At 35.8% G+C, this 11,228-nt stretch overlaps 3 protein-coding genes across 3 annotated transcripts; 1 reads left to right on the top strand and 2 right to left on the bottom strand.

Annotated features, from left to right (window-relative positions):
• Positions 1–2,392: 2,392 nt before the first annotated feature.
• LOC113298316 (ALA-interacting subunit 3-like) lies at positions 2,393–7,456 on the top strand. The gene is made up of 8 exons (XM_026547024.1): positions 2,393–2,645; positions 3,560–3,618; positions 3,716–3,790; positions 3,871–3,987; positions 4,482–4,552; positions 5,269–5,569; positions 5,696–5,985; positions 7,007–7,456. The coding sequence occupies exons 1-8, from the start codon at positions 2,576–2,578 to the stop codon at positions 7,065–7,067; spliced, it is 1,044 nt and encodes a 347-aa protein (XP_026402809.1). The 5' UTR covers positions 2,393–2,575; the 3' UTR covers positions 7,068–7,456.
• Positions 7,457–8,029: 573 nt separating this feature from the next.
• Positions 8,030–8,920, bottom strand: LOC113295156 (beta-1,3-galactosyltransferase sqv-2-like). Its single transcript, XM_026543504.1, has one exon. It carries the CDS (start codon positions 8,918–8,920, stop codon positions 8,030–8,032), a length of 891 nt encoding a protein of 296 aa, XP_026399289.1.
• Positions 8,921–9,335: 415 nt separating this feature from the next.
• Positions 9,336–10,282, bottom strand: LOC113295157 (short-chain dehydrogenase reductase ATA1-like). The gene is made up of 2 exons (XM_026543506.1): positions 10,239–10,282; positions 9,336–10,131 (listed from the first exon to the last, which is right to left on the bottom strand). The coding sequence occupies exons 1-2, from the start codon at positions 10,280–10,282 to the stop codon at positions 9,336–9,338; spliced, it is 840 nt and encodes a 279-aa protein (XP_026399291.1).
• Positions 10,283–11,228: the final 946 nt, after the last annotated feature.

Here is an 11,228-nt window from a genome sequence, read left to right on the forward strand (position 1 = left end):
AGATGGAGGTTCTTTAGATAAACAATTATTTATCTTCCTTAAAAGATCTCTAAACTGTTTAGTAATTATAGACATAGATATGTTAAGATCCTTTGCAAAATCTTCATTGTTAATTTTCCGACATTAATTTCTCTAGCATACAAACACTTTCACCCCTTTCAGGATTATCACTGTTTTTAATGACTTTAAAGATAATGCCCTTTTCGGTCTTAATGTGAAGTTCATGATCAAAGATCTTTAAATCTCCAATAGGATCACTTCTTGAAAGAGTTGTATTAGAGCATTGGTAGGTTGAACCCACCAAGCGGTGGTATGTCAAGTTAAGTTGTCATATTTTAGCTACAAAAATCGAAGCTGCTTAATTAAGATTACTAGAGTCAACTTCGTTAGGTTGAACTAGGAACATTAGAAATGTTGAGACAAACTTGTACATATTACTTTGAAGAATCTGAAGACATATCAGCATCAACGTACACATCTCGTTCGAGGTTAGGAATACAAACTTGACCTATTTCAATTTATATCAATGTTTCTTACAAGTCATTTAGATTAAAAATATAACATATGGAGCATATATATGTATCTCTAGTACTGGTGATTTGATCATTCAATTATAATTAAAGTGTAAGTATATACTAGTTATTTCATACAACTTTGGTATATTGGATTGCAAAGTATAACGTTTATCTTTCGAACTTCGTAAATGCGACATAACACTATTTAGTAATTCGCTACTAGTTAATGTGTTGAAGTTTGAGTTGATTTCATGCCTAAAAAACTATGTTTAACTACATGAGTTTAAGGAAGTAGACTTGCAAAACTTGTTTCGCAGTTGAAAGGAATCAAAGGATTTATTATAGGACAAACCCACTGAACAAGGTTCTATACTAGGACCGATCCCAGAGATCTATAGCAGAACCGATCCTTTACTTGGTGATCTATAGCAGGACGAACCCCTTACCTGGGAGCTACGTATTTGTTGACAACCCTAAAGAGGAACATATGACTGTCGAAAACGTGTTAAATCTATGTTTTGTAACTAAGGAGCCGGAGCAGCATAACTTAACCACCAAGTTATATGTTAAGTTTCCAAAAAAAAAAGTAATTTAAATCATGTATTCAAATATATCAAGAAGTTATATAAAGTACTCCGGAAGCATCTGAAAGATATCTTCAAGTATTATGTGAGACACTTTACGATATGTATCAAAAAGTACGTCAAATGTAGTTGTGAAAAAGCTAACAACCACACACAAGTGGAGACAAACTCATTACTAAGCTAAAACATAATTAAGTAAAAAGACTTAGGAGAAATAACTTGCACTTTTTTATTGATTTTAATGGAAACAACGTGATAACCCTATAACATAAAGTCTTTTGAGGTTTAGTGTTTCTTCAATGAATTTTGCTTGGAACTTTTCCAAAATCCGAGTCCTTGTTGTTGAGCATCATTGATGAAATCTTTGGTAAAATGTACACAATTTCTGAAAATTGATTCATCTTCTTTTACAAGATACTTTGAACCACAAACTTTGCTAATACTTTGAAATGTTAGGAAGCATAAGCCATATGAAATTAGTGAAAATAACGAGATTAAAAGAAATCTATGTGGGAATCAAGGTGCAGAAAAGGTGTGAGTTGAGAAGAATATAAACTGGACGTATATGAGAAATTTTAAATAGAGCCGCTGGATAATATAGTTGATGAGCGGTAGATAAATAGTCGCTTTCCAACAAAGATGACACCTCTCGACAAAGAGTAGACTGAGCAACACATTCTTTGCCGCTAGATAGATCTTTTACCACTTGACTACTAATTAATAATCTAGTAATACAACCAAATCTAATCTAATGAACAAAATGTTATTAATGAAATATTAAACGTAAGAACAATGAGGTGACACCGGATTTAAGGTGGTTAGGGAGTTTTAGGCTCAATAATTTTATCACTAGTATATGAGATTCTACTACTAATAGAAGTTAAAAGCACATAAAACAAAAAAATGATCATTTTTCTAACCTAATCACTTTCTTTTTGCAAATGAAGATACAAAATATTTACTATATTGTACCTAGCTTAATAAGTAAGCAACCAAGGAATTGTTGTAGTGTAGATTGATGTAGAGTTTATGTTGCTTCAGCTCTATGCATGTACCATGTCCAGACGTGTCAGATACTCACGTATCGATGCTCAAGCATTACTCCGTGGGACTTGTCATCACTTGCCCTAACTGGTTCAACAGGACAAAAATTAAACAGTGAAAATGACAAACCTTACGCGTCGAAGTAAAACTATACAGAAAGGTGTTTCGCTCTGTTGGGTTGGGTGGGGCCTTAAATTAGACCATCAGTCAACAGTACGAGAAACCGAACCACCCACTCAAACATTCAATTCAATATACGAAAGCGAAAAAAGAAAAAGAAAAAGAAAAAAACAAACACCTCAAATAACCAGAGCCAGAAGAGAAGCAAAACCTCAGAAAATATCATCATCTTTATAAATACAATTCCATTAATTCATCACAGATCGAATCCCTGTTCGTTGTGTTCTTAGATCCTTTACGTTCTTGCATGAGATGAGTTCGAATTCAAAGGAAACGGATGGAGATTCTTCAGCACCAAGGCGTAATTCCAAGAAACCTAGATGTTCGTCTCCATCTCTCTTTCTTTTGGATATTTTGAAACTCTTTTTACTGTTCGTGTGATTTTTCTTTGTTTGGGTTCTTTTTTCTGTTTTCATTCTATGATTATGTTAAACTATAATGTGAGGACATACATTCAGAACGAAACCCTTATTTGCTGCTTCAATTTTTAATTTCATTTGAAACATATTTTGAAATTTGAACATTTTAATCTCTTGTCGTTGCTGTGAGTGTTCCAACATAATGGATTGAAGCCCAATAGAACCACATTTCTGGTATATGATCAATTGAATATATATGTTGTAGACATTAGTTGAGAGACGTATCATTTGGGGCTATAATTCTTTATTCACTGCCCATATGTCCACTCAATATCACAGATAGCAGGAATATATGGCATGTGATTTATGACTTACTCAGTTTTCTTTAAAAGTGCCACCTGCATCTCCAAATAAAACATGATTTTCTTTGACAGATAGCTTAACAAGGCTTTATACTGTGAACTTGTTATAACCATTGCATTGATTCTGTCCAAAAATATGCTTGAGTAATCGGTATTTGGTATATGTGAAAAACCCATCTTGTCTAAGTTGTCTCTTTGTTCTACTTCCATGATGTGCTTGTTATTTTCAGCATCTTCCGATATTGTGATATGCTCATTTTATACCATTTCGCATCACCATATAATGTTGATGTTTTTCTAGTGTAATCAAAATTTTGATATTTATTCAGTATGTGAGAATGCTTTGCATTCCTGAACCACATTTCAGGTGTAGCCACCTTGCATGAATGTGCGGCCTCCATAGGACAATCCTTTTGATAAATCAGTACTTAAAGTTGAAGCTAGATATCTAATTATTGATCAGAGTACTAATTAAGAGATCAACACATTCAGTAATTTTTGATATTCTATTGCAGATTCTAGGTTTACACAGCAAGAACTTCCTGCTTGCAAGCCAATCCTAACACCGGGATGGGTAAGTTTGGGTTATATACTGTATAATGATCTTTTTGAATTCTCAAATTTCTCGCTAATCATTAGTTGACTACCTGCTCCCTACTCTTATGTTTCAGGTTATCGCGACTTTCATAGTTGTTGGCATTGTCTTCATCCCAATTGGCCTTGCTTCTTTGTTTGCATCACAGCGTGTAATATATCTTCAAGTCCTGTTATCTCAGTTTTTTTTTTGTGTGTTACGGAACATAATTGTTAATTTCTTTGCACGTAGGTCGTGGAAATTGTGGACCATTATGATTCAGATTGTGTTCCGGCAAACTTTAGCAACAATAAACTCGGGTTCATACAAAGCAGGGAAACTAACAAAACATGCACCAGAAATATTATTGTGAGTAGAATTTCTCTTCAGTTTCTGGCGCACAAAAGTAAAAATGCTATTACATACCCACACGTACACACACAGCCACAGCCACACAGAGGGAGGGGAGGGAGGGAGGCTTTCATTTATGTAAATCATCGTATGCCGCTCATTTTACAGCTAGACCCATAAGGTTTCTTATATTGTTGATTTGAGACTAGGGAGCTTTACGGAAGACAGACTGATACTTGGATAAGGTTGTCTTCACAATGGATACTATCCTAACTAGAAAGAACCCCTTTGCTCACCTCTATGTGCTGGAGCCCCAAAAAAGTGGTGCAATTGCCTCATCATGTGTATAACAAATTAAAAGGGACGACAGAAAGAAAGAAATAGGCAATAGTTTTCCTTCCTTCTACTTCTGCCATATATTCCATTGTGTCGACAACTTATTTATTTATAGATTTGTTTTGATCGATCACAACTTTTTCGTGTAAATGCCTAAAGATGCACTTTGGTTTCAGGTGCCGAAAAAAATGAAAGGTCCAGTCTATATATATTATCAACTCGATAATTTCTACCAGAATCATCGTCGGTATGTATCATCTGCTTCAGGCTTTAGTTGTTCCATAAATTTCATGCATGTCTGGATTAGCTAAAACTTCGTATGTCCCTTGAGTACATACTTGCTCCGCCTCTTGTCATACTAACTCAAATGATCTGCCCTAATATTTGGGGAATAGCTTCAGTTCTTCTTTCTTTCTTATCATCCAATAGGGTATACCAGATAAGAAACAGATTTTCAGCCCTGTACCTAGGACATAGTATGACTTACGAGTGTTGGTGTCCGACATTGGTACGAGGTGTTGGATCCAGCAACTTGAAAACTTTAAATACGGAGACTCAGGAATTAAGGTTAGGTTAATGTTATGTACACTACATTCTTATTAGGAAAATGACTACATCCATGTTTGTATATCAATGAAAAAGGAAGCCATGTTTCTTCTTGTATTTGTTCTTTAATTTTTTGTGGCTTAAAAATAAGTTGCTAAATTATCAAGGTTTAATGGCTAGCAGAGCTATTCCGATGTCACACGTGTCCGACAAGTGTGCCAGCATCAATACATGTCTACAAGTAGTTTTTTTTTTTTTTGAAATGTCGATGGATCACAGATTTTCGGCTTATGTGCTAACCATGAAGGCATGCACATAATTAGAGTCCGTGTTACATCGTAACTTATCTGGTAGACCTGTGTATGCTTGTGCTACTTCTATAATTATTATATGACTGATTTTATTATCTACATGCAGCTATGTTAAGAGTAGAAGTGACAAGCAATTACGGAGCAAAGCATATGAGCATGATACAAGCACATGCGACCCTGAAGGCACCCTTCCTCATGATATACCAATCGTTCCCTGTGGTCTCATAGCTTGGAGCTTGTTCAATGATACTTATGGGTTTTTTGTGGACAACCAATCGATAGATGTGAGTAAGAAAAACATTGCTTGGAAAAGTGACAAAGACAAGAAGTTCGGGAAGGATGTCTTTCCAAAAAATTTCCAAAGTGGGAGCTTGATCGGGGGCGCCAAACTTAATGAGAGTATACCCGTAAGTAACTTTTTCTTGTATTTATATAGTAATTTGTTCACTCGTTGCAGTTGATCCCCTCTCTCTCTGTCTTAGCTTTTATTATATGTTCTACAATAATCTGAAAATGTATCTTGCATGCAACAGCTAAGTGAGCAAGAGGATCTTATTGTTTGGATGCGTACTGCGGCGTTGCCAAATTTCAGAAAACTGTACGGGAGAATTGAGAGAGACCTTGATGTTGATACGAAGATAACAGTTGTAATACAAAACAACTACAATACCTACAGTTTTGGCGGTAAAAAGAAATTGGTTCTTTCAACAACAAGTTGGATTGGTGGGAAGAATGATTTCCTTGGCATAGCATATCTGACAGTTGGGAGTTTGTGCCTTTTCTTGGCAGTATGTTTCATCATTGTGTATGTAGTCAAGCCAAGGTGAGTCATCGACGTAGATTGTTCATTTATGCTGTCCAGATTGATATTCTGATTAGTATCCTTTCACCTGGCCAAAGAAGTGGAAAAATAGTTGATGGCATAGTAACATACATTGACCAAATTAATTGTGATATTCAGAATTTCTATCTAGCAAAAACTGCTCTTCGAAGTTTAGGTGCTTGTCAAGTTCGTGTTAGACCGTGGGTCCATGTATGTACATGGTTTAACCACCATTAACATCCCAAAGGGATAGGACATAATTAAATAGGAAAATAAAAAAGAGAAAGGAAACATATATGATAGAAATATTCCATGCAGATTTTTTGAAGGAGCAATTGTGTTTTTGGTTTACATGAATGGTTTGATTACCTAAAGACCCGTTTCATATACAGGCCATGATTTACCTTTTGTGCCGAAGTCCAAGACAAGCTATACTCGAATATGTCACTGTTTACCCCTTTTCTTTGACTTAAAAAGCTTATAAATAATGAGAATTCCATCCATGAACATTTTATTTTTCTTGGGCGCTATTGTACACTCTGCACATTAGAGCAGCAGCTGAGATTGATAGGGTAACATTTTTATGTTTGTCAAATGATAGGTTATCTACAATTTCCAAGTTGCTAGTATTGCACTGTTCTCTCTTTTAGTTTCGCGCAAGATAATCATGTTGTTATGCAGCACATCTGAAGTCTAACAAATCAGATACCTTCCTAGCAACTTCTTCTTCTTATTATGTATTTATTATTTTTTTTTTCAATCATTGCACATGTATTAGATCGAATAACAGAAACAACATGATTAGTTTCTCCGCAGTCTGCATTGGCCCACTTGTAGCTTCTTTTCATTTTTGATCAGTCATTGTAAATTGATGGGTTTGATTAAGACTGTTGTTATTATCAGTTACCTGCAATTATATGTATATTATTTCCTTGCATACTCTGTAGTGTTCTTACTATGAAATTGTCAATTTTGAAAAGATACTGAGATCGAGATTGTTTATTTGGCTTATTCTTTGTAGGCCTCTAGGGGATCCATCCTTCTTATCGTGGAACAGAAATCCATCGGGGCATCCAAACTAGAAGTGCAAATCCTTGTCCATTCCCCTGTGTTCTAGTCTATGTGCGCAAACTGGAAGGTCTCCTGTCATGAAGTAGTCTCTGTCTGGCTGAGGTTTATAATGGTATATACTTGAAACTTCTAATTGGAATGTACTGATACATAACAAAAAAAGAGAGAAAAAAGAAAAACAGATTTCCAATCAGAATTTAGATAAAGCTGTTACTGGAGTATGTGAAAATAGTTGGCTCCTTGTATTCGGTTTCTCATCATGATGTAGTGAAATTTATAGCCAGGTGATTGATTCCACTGAAGCTTTCCTGTATTAGTTTCTTGATTCTATCTTAAATTCTAAATATCTGAGGATAGAACCCTAAAAGAAATATAAAATATAGATCCAAGCCTTTTCATATTTTGTCTTGTGGATTGATGTTTTGATAGGGTTGGAATTCTAATAGGGTACTTTGTTTTGATCAAGATTCATTCTGGTATGGCCATTTAAATCTTAGAGAAAACTGTTCAGAGACAGGCATCGGTAATTGATTTGAGAGAAAGTGAAACTGAACTCCGGCTGTAATGTTGAATATATGCTTAGTACCTAATCCAAGACATGGTGAAAGAAATTTGAGTTGAGACTTTGTATTCTGTATTTCTAAACTGTCTTACATACGAATTACAAACATACCACTGATGTTCATTTCAAAACTAAAACTCATTCAAAGATGGTACATATATGAAGGTTTTAGTGTTTCAGTAACATTGAAAAAGGTTAAAAATTAACACTGTTCAGAGACAGGTATCGGTAATTGATTTGAGAGGAAGTGAAACATGGTGAATGTATGCTTAGTACCTAATCCAAGACATGGTGAAAGAAATTTTCTGCCAAGTGAGTTGAGAGTTGAGACTTTGTATTCTGTATTTCTAATCTGTCTTACATACGAATTACAAACATACCACTGATGTTCATTTCAAAATTAAAACTCATTCAAAGATGGTACATATATGAAGGTTTAAGAGTTTCAGTAACATTGAAAAAGGTTAAAACATTCAACCATTGATCCCATCTCTTGAGCCTATGAACAGCTATAGTGTCTGATATAAGCTCATGCGAACATTTCCCATTAGTTCCAGGATAATCATACATAGCAGGTTTATTTGAAAATCGATTCTTTGCCTTGTTCCCCATCTTCAACCATTTCCCCAGCGTCTTATCTTCAGGGCCATAGGTGTGATTAGCAGGAATGCTGGATTCTGTAATCCATTGGACGAGGTCCCATGACAATACAAATCCCATTCCTGACATATACTCGACAAATGGGTTCTGACTAGTACAAGGAATAACAAACCCGTAATACATGTCGGTTCTAGGCAAAGGCGCCAACGATGATGCTAATGGTATTAATCTTATGAACACGTCATCATCAGCTTTCATCACATAATCATAACTCCGTGGCAGAATTTGAGTGAGAGAAGAGAAGTATGTGTATGTCTTACCAGAGTTCATGTTCTCGGTGCAGTTGAGTATGATAATGTCATTGAAGCGGAGTATTTCTAAAGCTATGAGAATCCGTTGTCCGTTCTTCGTCAAGTTACAAAATACAAACTTAATGTGGATTTCAGCAATAGGAGATGATTGGATTCCATAGATTAGTCGTAGGAAATGGCGCCGGTCGTACAAGTCAGGTCGAGTTAGAATTCCGATTAGGAGGCTGAATTGAGTTTGAGGTCGGGGCGTGTTGTCGAGCAAGATGGGATTGTTATTGGGTGACAGTAATAGCAAAGGGGATTTGATTTGAAGAGTGAACAAGAGGAAGAGGAAGTAGAGAAGCAGAGATATGGATGATAAAGAAGCTAAAACCAGCCACCTACTTGACATTATTATCTTATTCTTGGTTTGATAGTTTTACGAGCCAAGAAGATGTACAAGAGGTTTAGACATAAACTAGTGAAAAATGTTTTATACATCATGCAATTCTCATTTTATACTTTTGGTTGAGTCAGTAACGTTATAGGGTTGTCACATGTGAATCAAGTGTCTAAGATGGTTTATTTTCGTGAAAGAAGTTCATGATGCAGAAGAAGAACGCAGGGTGTAGTGTCAAGTATTTTTGATCATTTCCTGTGCATTTTCTGACTTGTATTGCCAAGTTTGGGGGTTTTGCTCTGACAAATTGGATACTTTTGTCCTTAAAACAGAAGGAAAAACACCATGGTTTCCTTGATGGCCTAATCCTTCTTAATATTAACTCAGAAACATTGAAGAGGAGGAAAATATATACTACGAGTAGTTTTTACTGGTAAATGAAGCTTAAGGTACTATAAGCGGAAGTAAACCCCCCATCTACAACAAGGTTATGCCCAGTAATATAACCAGCATCATCGCTTGCTAGAAAGATTGCTGCTTGAGCAATATCTTCCATGGTGCCGCTCCTCCCTGGCAATAAACTGCCAGATTCAGAAATGATCTTATCGACATCTTTAAGACCAATTTTAGCGTTTCTTAGGATTTTCCTATATCCACTTACTAACATTTCAGATGGCACTCCGTGGGGAGAAATGCAGTTGACGCGAATTCCATGGACTCCAAGTTCACATGCTGTGCTCCTTGCTAATCCTAGCATTGCTTCCTTGGTCAATGTATACCCATGGGATGCTAACCCTCCCATAATCGCGGCAGAGCTGGACGTGCAAATGATAGAGCCTCCTTTGCCGCATTTGATCATAGCTTTAGCTGCATGTTTGATGCCGTGAATAATACCACATATGTTGACAGCCATTATGTCTTTGATTGCGTCCATATCAGCAGTTGTGATGCTTCCGTTAGCCCCAGATACACCAGCATTGTTAAACATGATATCTAATCGGCCTTTCCTAGTTAGCGCCAAGTTTACAGCTGATTCTACGTCGGATTCTTTCGTAACGTCACAGTGAATATAGCAGCCCCCTATTGAAGCAGCAAGAGCAGGGCCTAAGTCGTCAAGGATATCCGCGATGATCACTTCGGCTCCATTCAGGGCAAATAACTTGGCTGTGGCCGCTCCAATTCCTCTAGCTCCACCTGTTATTATTGCAACTTTGCTTTTCAACCTAAAAGTTCGAAAAAAGAGGGAACAAAAATAAGAGTCTACCAGAGAATTTATCATAATCTAGAATGCCTGGTAGTACAGAATATGTTTGACATCTTTTGAGCTTACCTTTGTCCTCGGCACAGGTTATTGTCTTTGATGATCTGATCCATTTGGTACCCACTTGAAAATCTGAAGTTGGGCTTAATTCATATCCATGTAGTACGGAATCAACATATAAAGATTTTAACATATGGAAGACGAAGAAGGGGATGTTGTTAACAAGTTTATAGTTTGACGCATATTAATGCATGATGATGCACGCTTTTGACGCCCTAATATTATTCTTTCCCTATAGTAATAGTATTTTGATCAAATACCATTTTCATGTACTCATAACTACTTCCATGCTGAAAATTGTTAGTTAGGGTGTGTTTCGACAAGGTTTTAATGTTTATGTTTAGGTGAATATAGTTGGGTGTCCTATGATTTGATTTTGGTTCTTTGACTTGACCCAAAATAAAACCGACTCGAAACGGGTTCAAATTTGGGGATACTTTCTTATGTGACATTTCAGTTTCGATCTTTGATCTACTTTTGATAGTTATAACTTATAAATGCTTAATCAAAAAAACTAGTCCAACTCCAAATTCCAAATTTATGCACTCTCAAAAATAAATAAATAGAGTGCACAATTCCCACCTTCTAGGTGATTGCTCATTTGAAGATTTATGAATATATTTAAGATTTGAGTGGATGTTGAAACTAACGGATAACCATATTATGCAGGTATTAAAGCTGATAGGAGAGCTCCTCATATATCTAATCTGCTTTTTGTAGATGACATTTTTATATTTGCTAATGCTAATATGCAGAATCTTAGAGGTATACTGGATGTGCTTGACAAGTTTGGTCTTTATTCAGATCAATTATTAAATTTTAATAAATCATTAGTAAAAGTTTTTGTCATGGTGCTTGTAGTGACATTGCTAAATCTCTTAATGTGCCTCTCACTAAGGACTCTGAGAAGTATCTTGGAGTCCCTCTGTTGCTTAGTCATAAAAAAAACTTCGTATTTCAGACATATTATTCAATCTTTTGAGGATAAAAAATTGAAAG

The sequence above is a fragment of the Papaver somniferum genome, chromosome 7 (genome assembly GCF_003573695.1).
Source record: "Papaver somniferum cultivar HN1 chromosome 7, ASM357369v1, whole genome shotgun sequence".
In the NCBI taxonomy this organism is placed as follows: Eukaryota; Viridiplantae; Streptophyta; class Magnoliopsida; order Ranunculales; family Papaveraceae; genus Papaver; species Papaver somniferum.